At 35.5% G+C, this 19,575-nt stretch overlaps 2 protein-coding genes across 2 annotated transcripts in view; one reads left to right on the top strand and one right to left on the bottom strand.

Annotated features, from left to right (window-relative positions):
* The window catches only part of LOC125662511 (caprin-2-like), a 33,663-nt gene extending 17,034 nt beyond the window's left edge, over positions 1-16,629 (top strand). Inside the window, exons 4-5 of the transcript XR_007365413.2 lie at positions 15,512-15,630; positions 16,506-16,629. The gene's annotated coding sequence lies outside the window, so the exon portion shown is untranslated. The remainder of the gene's footprint in view (positions 1-15,511; positions 15,631-16,505) is intronic.
* Positions 83-17,922, bottom strand: LOC125663423 (snaclec dabocetin subunit alpha-like). Its single transcript, XM_048895707.2, has 6 exons — positions 17,803-17,922; positions 17,517-17,607; positions 8,916-9,025; positions 8,754-8,844; positions 5,926-6,022; positions 83-2,807 (listed from the first exon to the last, which is right to left on the bottom strand). Exons 1-5 carry the CDS (start codon positions 17,920-17,922, stop codon positions 5,958-5,960), a joined length of 477 nt encoding a protein of 158 aa, XP_048751664.2. The 3' UTR covers positions 83-2,807; positions 5,926-5,957.
* Positions 17,923-19,575: the final 1,653 nt, after the last annotated feature.

Raw genomic sequence — 19,575 nt, 5'->3', positions numbered from 1 at the left:
ACGAAATCTTAATCTATCCCCGAATGCCACAGCCATTGTGTAGTACTGACATTACAACTTCATCAAGCAAGTCAAACGAAAGTTCCAATGGTAATTAGTTTTTATCTAATTACAGTAGTAATCAATTTGACATTAAACATGACAGAACATTGTCCAGTCCAATTTAGAATATTTCATAAAAATAAATCATAATTTCACACTCGTTATTATACATGCATCGACTAAATGAATACACAGTAAACACAATTTTCTTTTCTTAACATTGCCCTATGTTTGTCCATAAAACATCATCATTGATTGTAGAATAACAGAGGAAACTGATCTTATTTACCATAAACCATATATTCTGGTGTACTACGTTTCATGCATAATATATAGCCAGTGAATTGAAATAAGCTCTTTCGGTAAAATTTTGAATTTTCGTATCAACATCAGTCACTACCAATGAATATTATTGACATATCTACTCTATCAAACAAATCAAGCTGGTGTTTTAATGGTAGATTGAATTTTCTTGATTTTCTAATGATACCGCCCGTTGTGTTATGCACTTGATCCATTAGATGTTTTTGGGCATTACAAAAACATCCACTTCCAGAAAATGCAATACCAAAATGTTTGAATTCATTCACAATTTTAACACAACATTATTGTTGTCAGAAAAAAAATCAATAACGGTTTCTCAGCGTTTGGATTTAATTCATATTTAGAACAGTGCACATCAAACTCATATGATGCTTTTTGAAAGTCACCTTAGGTATCTGCAAAATAGTATCATCAGCGTAAAATGATATAAAAAGAGCTCATCTCCGATAGAAGAACTATTGCTATGTAAACCAACAATAGTTTTTCTATCCAGAACGTTTCTATGGCATCAAAATAAATAGAAAATAGAAAGAGGGGTAAACTTTCTACGTGGCGATCTTCAAAAAGAAACCGTGAGGTGACATGACGTTCATACTTATCGTAGATCTGATGCCGTTGTACATATTTCGTTAAAAAGGGATTATACCTTCCTTTAATTCTATTTTCTAAATGCTTATACGAAAAAAAATTCTTTAGACTGTATCAAACGCTTGTTTGAAAACTAGAAAAACACAAAATCTGTTTTCTTCCTACTGAATAGAGTATGCGATAAACATGCTAAGTTGATATAAATTGCTGAGTTGATATATGAGATTGATCACTGTTCGTTATTTGCACCTTTCATATGGTCTAGAGTGATAATTGTTTCTTCTCAAAATTGTTTGTCTATCACTAATAAAATTAGTCCCCTACGCGCTTACTCAAAATACATGTAAATAGTTTGCCAAGACATCCAAGCAATGTGATATCTACAGTTTCCTGGCTGATTCAGGCCACCGTTTCTTTTAAAACGGGTTTAATAATGCATATTAGCAACTCCTCTTTTACAAAACCGCTGTCATCAAACAAATTTTCAAAAGAATATATACACTGGAAATAATACGGAAATTCTCGTAACACTAGGTTCATTAATTACGAAGTCATGTCCCACTGTTTTATTATTTTTAAGTTTCTTAATGGGTGTTTTAATTTTTCCATCGTCTACTATTCAACACAAAGAAATCATCCGATGTGTAAGTACGTGTATTTGTTAAATTTTCAGTACTATTTATCTCGTCTTCGCATCCATTAATATCTTTTAAGAATAACATTATTAATGCCTATAGCGTACGTATTCTTTTACATTTCAAATTACGTATTTTGCTATAATATTTGGGATTACTGTGGTGTAAATTTCTTATTTGTTGTTTTATAAATTCGGATACAGTCACCTTTTACATTCTTATATTTTTCTTGTCAGTTTTTTTTGGGGGGTGGGGCATCTATTTTATGAAAGGTGAAGCTGACGAACAGTGATCAATTTCCCAACTCCTATAAACAATACAGCATGTATTTAGAATAAATTTGTGTGGCCGAGTGGAATTTTCTTTTTTGTTGATCTACATTAGCGGTTAAACCATGGTTTGTTGCGTTGTACATGTTAGGGTCGTGGGTAAATAATACCAAAAGTTCCTTTAGTTACGTCAGAAAAAAGACATTATAAATTTCACTCGTTATATTTGGAATGTTCTCGTGGTTACCCCTCTATCTAGATCATGGAAGTTACATTCAATAGATCTAACAGCCGCGGTATTAATGCTCAAACAAAATATGTCTGCTTTTGTGCCGGGACCATGATTTTACCCTTGTAGGCATTTCACCGGTAGCATCATTCGACGACATTTGTACAATGTTACACTTTGGTATCGTAAAGGAAAATGGTTTGTGCATATGCGCAAGTATAAGTTGCACAATTCTACATCATCTAAATTTTGTAAAAAGCGACTTAGTGTACAATGGATCATATGTAAGCGACTATGCTACTGTTCTTGCATTTCACTGTATTTGTCACTGCCTATTCGGTTATCTACAATATTATATTTCATCATTTTTACAAAACTATGTGAGTTTATATCCAAAATTATAAACAAAATAGTCTTGAACTTTCCTTCCAAACGTTCAGAACCCTCTGAATGCACAGATACATCGGTACTATAAAGATATTGACATATATTCAGTTCCGCTAAAAATTTGCAAGGCATAACATTATCTCGAGTTTGTCGTATGACTGGCTTACATCACGGTGATATGGTTTGCCGGTTCTGGTAGACTAGCAGACTCTTGGGGCGTGTGTTGTCTCCTGTTCCGGATCATGTACAGTAGAACATTGATCACAACCAAGGCGACAATGAGTGTTATAGTAACTCCAAGAACCGCTGAGGCTCCAACGGGAGGTCCTTTGTCTGGAAAATAATTTATTTTACAATATATTCTTCTAATCATCATCATCATCATCATTATTATTATTGTCATTATTATTATTATTATTATTATTAGAAGAAGAAGACAGAGACATGGGCGCCCCGCTTGCAATAAAGAAAAATGTTGGAATTCATGGAAACATAGACCTGAATGTGATATTAAACGCATTTAGTGCAATGAAGACCTCAACAACAATTCTTTATATGGTTTCACAACCATAAAATAAATACAACCCCGATAAAAATCCATTGAACTCGAACAGAACAAGTCCATAAAACTGGTCATAACAGTAATTTGTCTACCTTAAAGGGACACAGAACAATCAAAATCAACGAACAGACACATAATTCAAATCCAATTGTTACCCATCATTATGCCCCTACTTCCAGAAAATATGTTCAATGTCTTATGGCGGAAAGAAGTAATGAAAACTGTGTTGCAAAAAGACAGAAGGACAGACGGATGGACAAGGGTAGAACTATATACCTCTACCAATTTGTGTCGTGGGCATAAAAAGAAGAGTGGCAAGAATTGAAATATCTTACCAATGTTAGATGATTTGAGGCTTTTCGATTTGGAAAACACTAGAAGTAAATATGTAAAATTATTTGACAGAACACAACCACAACTGTATGCATATGTAATCTGATTACGAAACGTATGGGGACGACGATTAGAAAATCATGAAGGCGATTTTTAAATTGATCTTCATTAAATTATCATTATCGTATTTGTTTTAAAAAGATTGGGACATGTTTTCTATAATATTTCATAACTTGTAGTGCAGCACAAAGGGTCTTAACGGGTCAATGTGAACAACACACGAGGTGTAACACAAATTGTTACGCAGTGTGTAGTATGGGTGACGGTTTATATACCAACTGCACAAAACATCAAACTGTCGTTCATCGTATTGTGCGAAATCAAAGTGAAGATAGCGAACAGTGATGAATCTCATAACTCCTGTAATGTAAAACTTATACGGTACCAATTTTGATGCACCAGATGCGCATTTCGACAAATAATGTCTCTTCAGTGATGGTCAACCGAAATGTTTGAAATCCGAAATAATCATGCAGTTTTAGAGCTAAATATAGCCAAAAACAGCGTGCCAAAAAAGTGGAGCCAAATTCGTCCAAGGATAAAAGCTATGCATGAGGGAGATAATCCTTAATTTTGAAATGAATTTCAAAATTTTATAACAGCAATTTTAAAAATATACATCCGTATTTTCAAGCTAGTAACGAAGTACATGTACTTAGCTACTGGGCTGTAGAGACCCTCGGGGACTAACAGTCCACCAGCAGAGGCCTCGACCCAGGGGTCATAATGTAAAACTTATACGGTACCAATTTTGATGCACCAGATGCGCATTTCGACAAATAATGTCTCTTCAGTGATGGTCAACCGAAATGTTTGAAATCCGAAATAACAATGAAGTTTTAGAGCTAAATATAGCCAAAAACAGCGTGCCAAAAAAGTGGAGCCAAATTCGTCCAAGGATAAGAGCAATACAAAATAGACTGTTGGGAAAATGCGGGTCCATGGATACATCAGAGGTGTAATCATGTACCTAATACTGAGTATTTCTACAATCGTATATTTGAAAACCTAAACAAAAAAAAAATTAAATTCAATTATTCTATATAATCAACTAATCTGCACTCCGTTTTCTTTTTCATGAATGGTGTATTTGTTATTCATTTTTTAAATGAAACCTAAAAATGTTAGACAACTTTCTATGTTGATGGTGTAATGTTCCATTACAATATGCATATGGTTTTGATATCACTTAAATAGTCAATACGCAAGAGCTTGTTCTGCGCACTGACAAAGAAATCGATTTTGGAGGGGTTTTGATAGTCTCGTTTAAAGATATACCACGGTGGTAAAATATTTGTTTTCTTTCAGAAGAGTCATATGTGTACACTAGAGAAAACCCCATCAATTATTCACGAGACTTTTTTTTAAAGTAAACATCTCCATTCTAACTTGAGCTCTCGATCGATAAAGCTCAGAATGGACTTCTGGTGTACATGTAATATGAATCAGTGATATAACACGTGTGTTAATCTACTCTACATGTGTAACCGACATGACCAAAAGTAGCGATTTTCGTAATGAAATAGAAGGATTTGATGACGATGTGTCTTAAGAATTATTTTGCAGATCGTCTAGTTTTGATGCAGATTCGGTGACGAAAAGAATGAATGGCATTCAACCATTTCGCTTCAAACCATACCAAATTGCACAGGGTTCTGATAACGGTGCCAGAGAAAATGAAAACAGGGAATCTGAAAGCTTGAGGATTACAAAATATAGAATTGGGCAAATACGGACCCATGGGCACACCACAGGTGGGATCAGGTGCCTGGGAGGAGTAGGCATCCCCCGTCAACTGGTCACACCCGATGTTAGTCCTATATCTTGATCAAGTGAACGGATTTATCCGTAGTCAAAATCAGTGTGTCAAGAACGACCTAACAATTGGTAGAAAACATGACAGGCACCAATTGACCCAATATTAGATTGTATTGTTAAACTAAATTATTATGACAATCATAGAACTAGCAAAATACTGACTTTAAACGGGACTGTTGAAACACCTGTATCATCAACTTGTTTGTCACTAACCTGTCTCGATTTGAGAACTGTTGAATCAATACTCATTCAATTTTACTTTCGTTACAGATGAATTATTTCTCAAAATTACCGTGATAAACTAAAACAATTTTGTACATTAATTATAGGGTTCTGTGTGAGTTATGTTCGTATCAGATCTATATGAATTATGATATAGCGATTTGGCATCGAGTCCCTCACATTTGCCATATTTATGTATACAATATCAAAGATCTAATATACTGGTATTAGACGAATTAGTGTTATATGCAATCGTCTGTATAGATGCTCTGCAAACATCATCCCTTAAATAATTAGGGGGCAATGAAGGAGTTGAAATCATGGAGAAGCGATTCCATGTCTATGTGAATTGTTATTTTCTCTTAAAAACTTTTATATTCTATCTTGTGTAAACCTCCTCAAGTTTCAATGAGGTGGAGATAATTCGGTAAGGAAATCGTCCAGTACACACGTCACCTGGTCCATATCCGGTCTGAGAGGCTGCAGTCTCATTTTTGTTGCTTAAATACGTTGTTTCTGTAAACGACTGTTTTAGAGGTACCATGGCAGGGATCTGTAAAGATAAGTTAGTCATTTCAATGAAGCGCTCCATCTACAATGTCTAGCCAATCTACTTCAATACTACTTTAAAATAGAGATTTCCGATTGTGAATGACTAGAAAATCTACTCTAGAACTAATCTAAAACAGATATCTCCGATAGTCAATGTCTAGCCTATCTACTCCAGAACTACTCTTAAACAGAAATCTCCGATTTTCAATATCTAGCCAATATACTAAAAACTACTCTAAACCGATATATCTGATTGTCAATGTCTTGTCAATTTACCCGAGAACTACTATAAAACAGAGATCTCGGATTGTCAATGTCTTGTTAATCTACTCTAGAACAGAGATATCTGATTGTCAATAACTAGCCAATCTACTCCAAAACTACTCTTAAACAGAAATCTCCGATTGTAAATATCTAGCTAATATACTCTAGAGCTACTCTAAACAGAGATATCTGATTGCCAATATCTAGCCAACATTCTCCAGAACTACTCTAGAAAAGAGATCTCCGATAGTCAATGTGTAGCATATCTACTCTAGAACTATTTTAAATCAAATATGACCGACTACCAACGAATATAACATTACGAATTCAAATGATATTTTAGAAACCCATCATTTAAATTCGTGCTGCGAATGTCACAACTAGGAATCATTATTTTGTCCAACATACATGTACATATAAATTATTTTTCATGATGTTTGCCCAACTATCATTTTGTATTGCTTGTAGGAGTTATGAGATTGATCGCTGTTCGTTATCTTCACCTTGCGTTTAAAACCAGACATGAAGGCACATTCAATGTTGACTACAAATAACTCCGTTTACTTAATCAAGGTATAGGGCTCATGACGGGTGTGACCAGTCGACAGGGTGTGCTCACTCCTCGTTGGTACCTGATCCCATTTTTGCGTGTCCAGGGGTTCGTATTTGCCCAACTCACTGTTTTTTTTCCCGAACTGCTTAGCCTGGTAATCTAAACTTAGATACCATTTCAGTCAATTGTAATCAAAGGTACACAGTGTAAATAACGAACATTTATCAACTCAGAGCAGCATACATTGTTATTTCTTTATCCGACGAACATACCAAGTAAATCAAGACTGAAAATTTAAAAGAAATTATATGAGCTATCTGCACGTCAAAGAACTTCACTTTTCTTTCTGAAGCACTATATTGTTTTGAAAGAAAATCTAAGAAGCATAACAAGGAATAGCATCACACAATTCCTTATTATCCTTCCGCTCTACGAGATAACGGTTAAATTGATTTGCTATACGAAATGTTTAAACTCACTCGGCTTTCTCACAAATGAAAGAAAACCTGGAAGAGCACACTTCATCATTCCAATGATAGTTTTCATTTGTATACAGTTGCAAACAGTGCTCATGTCCATCCTTATCACTGGGTTCTCCCGGGGCCCAGGCTGAATACGAAAAATCAGCATGGGTACTCATCCACTTCCACTCTCCCTCCGTCATGACGTCAGAACCTCCGAGCCAAACGCTTACTGAAACGTGGGGTGAATAATTATCCATGTACTAGTAAAGAGAGAGCGCGTTTGACGGAAAACTTAAAACGTACGCCCGGATTATTATGAATAATACATGTTTTGAAAATAACAATACCTTAGCATATTTTTCTTCAATCAAAATAGAAAATAAGTTATTGTCCCTACTCTCACGTAGAATGTAGTTGTGATTTAAACTGTATTAAAAGCAAAGTTGGCATACATGTTATGATTGATTACAATCATTAATGGAGAGAGAGAGAGAGAGAGAGAGAGAGAGAGAGAGAGAGAGAGAGAGAGAGAGAGAGAGAGAGACTACCAGTGGGGTCAGCCAGAGTAGTAGGTAAGCATAGAGTTGTTTTTCTTTTTGCAAATTTCTTTAGGTGAAGTATTTAAAAGTTCCAAGATCTTCAGCCTGAAGCAATATGAGGTAAATGAAGGGTCAATCTCTTAATATCGACGTTTTCCAGAACGACTCGATTTCTTAATCGTCTGAAGGTGTCCGTTCATCCTTTGCTACATGGGTTCAATTCCTTTCATCATACATTTGGTTCTTCTCATTCGCTTTTACTCTCTAGAGTGGATATTGATTACAAATGGTCCTCAATATCCCTTGTGTTTCGGACAAGACCATAAAAACCGATGTCCCATGTCACAGCATGGAGGGCACGATAAATATCCATCTCTGCTCAAAGGCCATAATCGTGTCATCGGACTAAATGTTGCAGTCCTTCAACAGCAATGATGTTACCTTCATAACGTTAAGAGTGAAAGTTCTTGAGTTGGGCGTTAAATAATATGCAACGGAGTAAACTCTCACTTTTACTATAGAAATATACCTGTTGGTATCTAGCACACATCCCAAACCTGGCAAAAGTATACTGAAATCATACATCTGCCAACATTAAGTACGCACTACAAAATTCAGATCTACCGAAAAATTATCACACATTGCAACCTGCCAAATGTTTAACACATATTACAAAACTGCCAAATGTTTTACACATATTACAAAACTGCCAAATGCTTAGCACACACCACACGTGTGTCAAAACTTAGCAAATAATACAAACCTGTTAAAATTTTAGCACAAAATTCAGATCTGCCAAATGTGCATCAATTTTCAAATCTGCCAACATTTTATCAAACAGCACAGATTTACTATAGGTCAGTATACGTATCTACACACTTATCTCCCATCTGTTTAACACATGTCGCCTACCTCCTAGTGATTTAGCTTGGTCTTGTAGGAACCTGTCTTCAGCTGCCGATTCTATTTCCGCTAAAGTCGCTCCATACGTCTTGCAGAAAGACTGAAACGATATTCCAATTATAATATTTCTAGAAATAGAATTCAGAGAGAGGCAAATGCAGAATCGAGTACCATAGCATTGATCCACTGCATGGGATATCGAGTGACGACGATGTAACATGATCCCGAATGTTTTATCCAGTCATCCGGACACTCCGCTATGATGCATTGAAAACCTGCAGCTATAAACATTTATGGTTTTGAAAACAAGCAACTCAAACAAAAAGCAAAGTAACCATGGGCTATCGAGGAATATGTTTTGAACAGACGTTTGTTTGTTATTTGGCATGGGTGCTGCGTTCCAGAATTATGATACTTTGACACCCCTTTCTGCAAACATACATGCAGCCATTATGTCTCATTTCCGGTGTAACTAAGTACGTTCAGGCGAAAATATACCCGCCATGACATTACCCAGATAAGAATACTGCCGCCATCACATCGATATATTTTATCAAACTAAGTTTGAATAAAGTGACCTATCATCCTCGTCGTCTATGATACCTAAACTAACCATTTTCATATTTCATATTTAATCAACGACGGGTATAGATCTATTTAGGGGTGGGAACCCTGTTCGCTTTGGTTGAATATCTTAAATAAAATAACAAATTTTCGAGAATGAGGTCTTCCCCCAATTCCAACGCACATTTCTAATTGCAAATTCACAATACATACTTGTAAAAAAAGAATGAAAATATATACCGTTGTGTAAAATGAACCAAATCAATCTATATTCAGGTATCACCTGATGACATTATGTTACAGTTTCATATTTGTGTCAAATACTGTCTGACGTGTGTTATACTAATTCTTAGAGCGTTCTCTGTATATTGATTTTTACAACGGAATATTCTACCTGATCGAGATATTGGGGTCACAGCGGACGTAATTGACCGACAGGAGATGCTTACTCCTTAGAGACGTATTCTTCTCACAGATGGTATATTCAGGAATTTCTCTCTCTCTTGAACTCTCTTTTGTATTGCATATAGGAGCTATGTAATCGATCACTGTTCATTATATTCACCTTTTATATGTAACACGTGTGACGTGTATTTTTCAGCATATTGGTAAGACATCTATATTTTCTGATCTTCCCGTTATCCTTAACACACAAGATAATTTGTTGCATGCGATTATTTCACGTGGTTATTTAGATGGAGGAATAAAAAACATTCACATAGATAACAGGAATAAACCTAAATAAAAATTGATGACACACATATGTTTGAATGTGACGTCGCAAGTCATCGGATTATAATGTTATGTCTGATGTCCTGTGTCTCTTGGGTTAAAACTAAAATATATTTGACTATCGTTTATCGTCTTAAAGAGTTGGTTTGAGGGCTGAGCTCCTTCTAATTATAAGAATCAAAACAGGAGAGATATACGTTATTTATCCAGAATGAAGATAGTAAATTGATGCGTTCGATTTATTTCATGCCGTTACATCGAGCTATCAATCACATCATCGATAAAGATAATAGAAAAATAATTGATGACATATAAACATCAACTTCATGTATGTCGTTAGAGGTATGTTGAAATTCTTTTTTTGAATTGAACATATCTTATTGTCAAAATAACAAGTTAAAGGGACTGGGAAAAATTCTTAGAACTTAGAACGCCGTCTCTATAGTTATAACTAAAATGTACTAAAGTGATTTGAGAAGTCTGGACGATAAATCCCCCTTACAACTCCTTGTATATTACCTGTGGAAACATAATTGGCCTTGGCGACATAAACAAACAAAAAGGCATCATATTTGTAGAACCAGGCTTACCTAGAAGCAAAACGCAGTGCAAAACGAACACCTTCATAACAGTTCGCAGTGACTGATTGTTGGTTCGCAAATTTTGATAAGAATGCAGCTAGTTATGTAATTTAACGTCTGCCAGTAGCTAATTTCATGGCCCGATAAGAGATAAATATATGATCAGGGGATGAAATAAGTGTCAATTTTCTAAACATATCACCTCGTTCACAAGATTTCTCCCAACAATTTGGTCATGCCTTTTTTCACACATAAAATGTCTGAGGAATAGCTGCATATCAACATACCAGTCGTGTTCACGTCCAAACAGTGTTGAAGTCATATGATTGCCCATTAAACCGGACATTTGGAATGATCGTCTAGCTTGGTGTATCCCCTTTAGTGCTGACAACAGAGCACTCGATCGAGAAACGTTGTTTCAAATAGTAGTTCAAATAGTTTGTGTTAAAGATGACTCGACATTCAGATGAAAAGTGACGATAATGAACGGTGACCAATATCATAGCTCTTAAGATCAATGCAAAATAAATAGTCGGGTAAACACGGATCCCTGGACACAGCAGAGTTGGGATTTATAGATGATGGACGTTTTAAGTTAACAATACTCATTTTCACCTATATGTTGATTCGATATATCCCTGTCAACTTGAAACAAGAGGCCCATGGGCCACATCGCTCACCTGAGTCACCTTGGCCCATATCTGAAGACTTTCCATATATATTTGCATGTAAAACTTTAGTCCCTATTATGGCCCAAACTACCCTTTGCAAACTTGAATCTACACTATGTCAGAAAGCTTTCATGTAAATGTCAACTTCTTAGGCCCAATAGTTCTTGAGAAGAAGATTTTTAAAGCTTTTTCCTATATTTGTATGTAAAACTTTGACCCCGCCCCCCACTTGTGGCCCCATCCTACCCCCTGGTGGCCATTATTTGAACAAACTTGAATCTGCACTATATCAGAAAGTTTTCTTGTAAATATCAGCTTTTCTGACTCAGTGGTTATTGAGAAAAAGATGTTAACTATATATTTGTATGTAAAACTTTGATTCCCCGTGTAGCCCCATCCTACCCTCGGGGGCCATGATTTGAACAAACGTGAATCTGCACTATGTCAGAAAGTTTTCATGTAAAAATCAGCTTTTCTGGCTCAGTGGTTCTTGAGAAGAAGTTTGTCCCATTATATTTGTATGTAAAACTTTGATCCCCCTTGTGGCCCCATCCTACCCCCGGGGGCCATGATTTGAACAAACTTGAATCTGCATTATGTCAAAAAGTTTTCATGTAAAAATCAGCTTTTCTGGCTAAGTGGTTCTTGAGAAGAAGATTTTTAAAGATTTTTCCTATATATTTGTATGTAAAACTTTGATCCCCTATTGTGGCCCCATCCTACCCCCGGGACGCATGATTTGAACACACTTGAATCTGCATTATGTAAGAGAGCTTTCATGTAAATCTCAGCTTTTCTGGCTTAGTGGTTCTTGAGACGAAGTTTTTTTTAAGTTTTTCCCTATATATTTACTTTTTTGGAACGTTGTTTTTGGCTATATTTAGCTCTAATACTTCATAGTTATTTCGGATTTCAAACATTTCGGTTGAGCATCACTGAAGAAACATTATTTGTCGAAATGCGCATCTGGTGCAACAACATTGGTACCGTATAAGTTTTACATTTGTGTGTAAAACTTTGATCCCTCTTGGCGCCCCATCTTATCCCCGGGCCATGATTTGAACAAACTTGAATCTGCACTATGTCAAAAAGTTTTCATGTAAAAATCAGCTTTTCTGGCTAAGTGGTTCTTGAGAAGAAGATTTTTAAAGATTTTTCCTATATATTTGTATGTAAAACTTTGATTCCCTATTGTGGCCCCATCCAACCCCAGGGGCCCATGATTTGAACAAACTTGAATGTGCATTATGTCAGGAAGCTTTCATGTAAATCTCAGCTTTTCTGGCTTAGTGGTTCTTGAGAAGAAGATTTTTAAAGAATTTGCCTATATATTTCAATATAAAACTTTGACCCCTATTGTGGCCCCACCCTTACCACGGGGGTCATGATTTGAACAATTTAGAGTCTACACTTCCTTAAGAAGCTTCTACATAAGTTTCATCTCTTCTGGCCCGGTGGTTCTTGAGAAGAAGATTTTTTGTGACCCCACCCTAATTTTGCTTTTTCTTGATTATCTCCCCTTGGACGGGGACCTGACCCTTCATTTGAACAATTGAGAATCCCCTTTACTCAAGGATGCTTTGTGTGAAGTTTGGTTGAAATTGGTCCACTGGTTCTTGAGAAGAAGTTGAAAATGTGAAAAGTTTACAGACGGACAGACAGAAAGACGGACGGACGGACAGACGGACGAACTCCGGAATACGGGTGATCAAGTAAGCTCACTTGAGCTTTCAGCTCAGGTGAGCTAATAAAAGACACCACAGAGTCCTCCATACCTGCTTCATACTTATATATTTAATTAAACTCTAATGACGACGGCAAATTAACAAAGCAACTTAATGTAAAACGAGATTACAACAACTTATCCATCGTGAACTTCAAATTTCTCTACAGCAACATTCCATTATCACATGCGTATGGTGTTTATGTTTATTAACTGACTGAGGTGAAGGTAAGGAACATTGTTCAACCTGATACATTTTGTAAGGAATATAAGATGTAGCGTTGGGCATACACGGGCCCCTTAATATACAAGGGTCTATTGCAGGTACCTGGGGGGAGTAAACATCCTTTGTCCTCCTGAGCACAGCCGGGGCATTCCGTCTCCTTCTAACTTTCAAAAGATTTATTAATCAGTGTCTCGTCTACGAGTTCATGACATTGTAAATCATTTGATAAAGGTTTGTTATATAGCTGTGTTTTTGTCCTTTCTTGTTTTGCTAATACATTGGATGGTTGTTTGTTCATCTGTTTGTTTGGTCTACCTTTCAACCGCATTGAGAACATTTCAACCGCATTGAGACGTCACCAGCTTTAGGTGAAGTGCCGCAAATTTAGAATAAGCGCGTCTCATCAGCATTTCTGAACAGTACACATTTGATAGCTAGTAGATGCATTTGCTTTATCAGGTAAAAAAAATCATCAGATGAAAACACCGTTCTATTGCACAATTACAATTACGATTTAGTAGGTGTTGTCCAATGGATAAGTTAAGAATCCTGTCCTTAATACGCAATATATTTGGCAGACAGCTATGAAAGGGGTTCCCCTTTGCAGGTCAAAATGGTTTGAAAACCTGAGTTACCTATACCATTTCCTGAAAATGTTATTAACATGGAAAGTTTGTGCTGTGTAAACAATCTCGGTTAAACATCGTATTTGTAGAATCATGCATTCCTAAAAACAGGAAAAACCAAGTAAAATGACACAATAGCTTTAATAGGTGATTGAACATTGATTTGTAAATGTTTATAAAAATGTACCAGACCGGGTTAGGATACGACTGACACACAAAAATTGTATACTCTAATGATCCCCAATTTCATTTCACTATTCCATTTACTTAAGAACTTCAGGTAACATCTTTACCATAAACTATATGAACGTCTATTTGATGATTAAAGAATCTGACTATCTCAGTGAAGTAGCTGTGAATGAGTAGTGACTTTAAATATCGCTACAGTCCCTAACTCTTTAGGGCAACCAAATAAACCAAATACGCGATTTAAATGATGAATTCTGTGAACACGGAATTACTTAATTGTTGGGGGAAGTTGTTAAGAAGGAGCCATTTTTGGAGGATCTGTCTTATATCCGATCTTGAGACTAGGCTGTCATCTTTCTTTCCATCATGAAATCCACCCATTTACAATGCAATAGAGATCGAATGTTGTTCGACATGTTTATATCAATTGTAGGCCGATACTCGCATGCTACTGTTTGTTTACCTCATTGAGATACAGGACCCATGGTGAATATGACCAATGAACAAGGGGTTCGTACTGAACGTAACCGTAACTGTACTGTTCGCCCTTTTAGAACATGTAAGGGACTGTGGAACACTGTGTGCGTTCAAGAAGTGACCGAAAACACTATTTTTTCCATCAATTTTTCCAGGACTAATTTCTATTATTTCAGTCATTCGTGTTCTCTGTTTCAGTGTATTAAGATAATCTTATCTGTTTTGATTGTGTGTCTTAGTTTTCAAGTACCATTCTGTGATGTTTTATATTTAAAAAAATTATGTTTAATGTATTATAAGCGATATATTATATGCTGTGTGTGCGTGTGTGTATTTCATTATTATTATTTTAATACGCAATGAAAGTAATGTTTATTCTTATCTAGCATATTTATGATATCTTGTCTTTTCATGTTTATATGTGCAATCAGGATAAGTACAGCTACGGACTGTTTACATGTGATAACGCTCTAACGCTTTTTAATGTTTCATTTTTTCTTCTATGTATTATGTGTATAACATTCTGTTGCAAGGTAAATGTGCATTGTAAAGCACCTTTAAGCGTACATAGTGTATGAAAAGGGTGATATACAAATATGGTATTATTAATTAATTTATTTATTATTCATCTTAGGTACCTGATTCCAACTCTGGTGTGTCCAGAGATTGATATTTACCTTAACCAAGGTGTTTAGCAGTAGTACACAATACAAACACTATGTAAATATATCTTAACAATGATTTTAATTATATCGAGATTAATAAGAATTTGTAAAAAATAATACATTATCCAATACCATTTGGATAGGAACTGTAGGAAACAAAATCACCCAAAAACATTTGATTTGAAAATTAAAAAACATACTAGCCGGAGGTCTTGATCAGGAAAACTTTCCTCCGTAACAGTGATAATGATAATGAAATTGTAATACCACTGGTGTAGTAATTTAGTTTTAAACGTATACATCTTTTTCACAGATAAAGGACAGCGTGGAGTTGCACTTCCCATCGGTCCAAGCTTCGTTCAGAATATCATACAGTCCCAAGCAGTGTTCCCCGGTTTGATAATTATTGGGTTCTCCTGGGGCCCAAGCGAGGTAAGTGAATCTGCGGTGATTACTAATTCATCTCCAATCCCCTTCCACAAGGATATCAGATCCTCCAAGCCAAAAACTCCCTGAAATATGAAGGTCACTATCACGACCTATCAATATAAATCTGATTTTGCGATGACTTACTGTGCAATGTATATAATAGATGACATTTCATTTACATTCCATACTTCCTGTTCAGTTCTTTATTATTTTAATTTTACATTTTATCAGTATACAATGTATGTGAGATGTACGTGTTGTGGTATCATTATAGGGAAATATCAGCGAACGTATGTGCATTATTCACAACAATTAAATTAGTTAAATTTCTCAGTTATGTTCGGATGAAAATAAAACTGTCTACAGTATATATCTTCATAACTGTCTTATACACACTTTAAACATCCGTGACTTTAAATACACGCGTTTCCAAATCTAAACATTCACGGAAGTATTGTTTGTATCAAGTACTTCCTCTTCCATTTCTTTATTTCAATAGATACTGCTGATGTTCACTTGTAACTTTTCAATTTGAGAGAACAGCTTATACATGAAAGGTGATTATAACCAACAGTGATCAATCTCACAACTCTTATGAGTAATACATAATAGAAAGCTGACAAACACGGACATGTATAAAGTAAAAATGTTCATGTTTTTTTGTTGTTGTTTGTTTGTTTGTTTTTTGTTTTTTTTTTTTACATAACACCAATGTGTTTGAGAACATTTGCGACCCCCCCCCCCCCCATGCATAGTTGCATCAGGTGCATCGTTGATCTGTAAATTTATTTCAATGAAATCTGACAGTAAATATCTTCTGTACATTCCTGAATATCTATTTCATATACTGATAACTGAAATTTATTTGTTTCATGCAGGTATTGAAAAGGTGAAGAAGGTGGTGTTGGTAATGATTTCTTACAAATCAATGAAAAGTGACAAATCGTACTATTATGTGCCCCATGACTAGAATTCATATTTAAATATATTATTTGTATGTTATTACATTTGTTATCCTGCTTCCATCAGAAATAATGGCTTACAAGAACGGTAGATCCAACTTCCGATTCACAACTTCTAAATAAATGCATAGGTCTATTATACTGTTATGATCTAAATATAGCTGTAGAGACATACACTGTATGTTTTTTCCTTGATTTTATTTTCGACTTATTTGCCATTTTTTTTTGAAAAGTGACAGCCAATGTTCACATTCGTTCAGTTACAGGTTCTCCCTACGTGCAATAAGATATGTGAGCACTCTCCACTGATGAAAACGTAAATCTTTCAGGGAAACCTATAACGATAGGGATCCACCCATTCCTGTAAATGGTTGCTATATTTCGTTTATTACCCTGGGTTTTCAGTGACATCCCGTATTACTAGGGGTACATAAATTACGGTAAACAATTAATTAATTGACCAGAGTTTTCAGTATTACGGTGAGATATTACGTATACCTAAATTTCTGTAAATGATCCAGTTTTCAGTGAAATGCTGTAACATAAGGAACGCATACAATTGGTGTAAATGATTGGGTTATTCATTTGACGCATAACATGAAATGGATCCTCCCTGTCGTGGCGATACCGAGGTCCGCAATCGAGGTTGGAGATCGGGAGCTCTACTTTCAAATTGCAGACTTCAGAGGGAAAACGTGTAGTTAATCAGTCTGGTCACTGATATTACGAGAAAATATACGAAATGAAAATAATACAAAAAAATCTAAGATTCTCAGTGATACAGTCCTGAGTACCATGCATAAGCGAACATGCATGGCAGTTTAGTTAGTGGTGTCTTAATATGGGTGAACAATTCCCAAAGGATACTATACAAAGAAATAAACTCACAGAAAATACAGCGATTACAAAACTATTGTGTGTACATACCTCCGAGTAGCTTCGCTTGTGACATTAGAAAGTTATTCTCTACCCGCGATTCTACTTCCGCTAATTTCCCACCATGCAATTTACAGAAAGTCTAAAATGATACAAAAATTCTGATATATCTGTATATTTCTGAACTCATACATACATACATACATGCATACGGACTACCAGATCGATGAATATATTAATAGATAGATAGTTATGTCCAACAGACAGAAAGATAGAAACATAGATAAACTATATGTATATATATATATATATATATAGATAGACAGATAAAGTTTACCAGTGCATCAATCCATTCCATTGGATAACGAGTGACAAAGAGGTCACAGGAACCTGTATGTCTTCTCCAGTCATCGGGGCAATCTGCAGTGACATACCAAAGCTCTGGAAATAAATACATAATGTTATTTCTTCAAGTATTTCACTTTACACGGGATATTCTCAGTCCTTGCGGAACTGACCTCTATAAAGGAATATCTGTAAGTTACTTTCAGAGGTTTGCATGGTAGAGAGTATTTGAATGACCTCACAGTATCGACCTTGAACGTAATACATAAGGAAGATCTGTATCACGTCACATGCAGCTGAGGAGTACAGTGTGTTAGTGAAAGACTAAAACGGAATATGAAACAAAATTTCAACAATGCCGTAATATTGATGAATTCCAATTTCTTTTATCTACTGTCTTTAATTTACGCCTATGAGACTATATTCAAAATACCAGGCACGTGGAAAGAAAACAAGTCACTACAAATGTCTGAAGCACTGGGTTAACGCTACACAATCAACGGAACACGGGCCCTAATGACTGAAAGGAGAGTGAATCCGTAGTCTTGGTGTTGCTGCAAATACATATTTTTTTGCGAGTACTTTAAAATGTAACATGACAAATGAATCGTATGCGTCTGATTACGAGAGTGAACTGTTTATCAAAAGTTTTTAAATAAATTTAGGGAGTATGAAAATGTAAATGTAAATGAGTAAATGTAATCTCATTTAGAACCGATTACACCATCGACTAGTGACACGTTGAAATTATGTGAAAAATAAAGTTAAAAGACAGGTTTTTGACGGATGCATGTAGGTCCCTTTTCAAGATATAGCCATTGAAACTGATCAGAATTTCGAACATTTGATATCATTGTATAATGATATGAAATCTGTCCCTGGGTACATTTTTTTCTTCAAAAGATTAGAAGAGAGATTCCCACAACTTATAAAGGCATGAATTGTTCATTAGAATCTCCAAATAATGACTCATATGACTTCTACCGCTGGTGTATTCAATACAAAGTCATGTTATATGTTGACAAGTGTCTTTACAACTTGGCTCCTGGATATTTGTCGAAACTGAAAAGACCATCCATGCCTACGGGATCGCTAAGATCGGAATCAGCTTTTCCGTTTACATCCCCTGTAACCAAGACGGACTGTAACCAACACAAATAATTATGGAGAAATTTAACGTGGCAGCAGTGACACTTTGGAACGGTCTTGCTACCAGATCTTCCCTAGAGATACTACATTAGTTTTCTAGCTGATGATCAATATGATCAGTGTTCATATTTCCGGAATATATTTGTCATAATGTTTTGTAAACTTTGTAATGCGGTATTTCCTTATAAGAAATTAATAATCTGAACTGATTTGCGACATTTTCGTCCAACTACATCGGTAAGGAAACTGCTTGCACTAATTATTCGTTTAACAGATCGTCATCTTAACAAATTAGAATCCGAGTTAATGAATTCAAAAAGGTATCATTTCAAACTATTTTGAACTTCCTAATTCTATCATTCGGTTTTTGATGTCAATCATTTCATAAACAGCTCTTACGCACCTGCCCCCCTTTGGCGTGTCCATGGGTCCGTGTTTGCCCAACTATCTATTTTGTATTGCTTATGGATCTATGACATTGATCACCGTTTGCTATCTTCATCTTTCATATAGAATTTCATAATTTTAAATAGCCATTTCTAAACTCATGTTTTCAAATCATTTTTGCTAAATCAAAATTTAAAATTTTGTTAAAAGAAATTCCGTAATTTACTTA

The sequence above is a fragment of the Ostrea edulis genome, chromosome 8 (assembly GCF_947568905.1).
Source record: "Ostrea edulis chromosome 8, xbOstEdul1.1, whole genome shotgun sequence".
Lineage (NCBI taxonomy): Eukaryota > Metazoa > Mollusca > Bivalvia > Ostreida > Ostreidae > Ostrea > Ostrea edulis.
The sequence above is the reverse complement of the archived record's forward strand: the minus strand, read 5'-3'. Positions and strand labels throughout refer to the sequence as shown.

Bases quoted from the DNA above. Each gene is read 5' to 3' on its own strand.
- LOC125663423 (XM_048895707.2), bottom strand. From the start codon at position 17,922: ATGTATTTATTTCCAGAGCTTTGGTATGTCACTGCAGATTGCCCCGAT. The intron at 9,026-17,516 runs GTATGTACACAC...AAATGTTTATAG, and splicing joins ACAAGCGAAGCTACTCGGAG to CTGCAGGTTTTCAATGCATC. The intron at 6,023-8,753 runs GTAGGCGACATG...TTATCTTTACAG, and splicing joins CCAAGCTAAATCACTAGGAG to ATCCCTGCCATGGTACCTCT.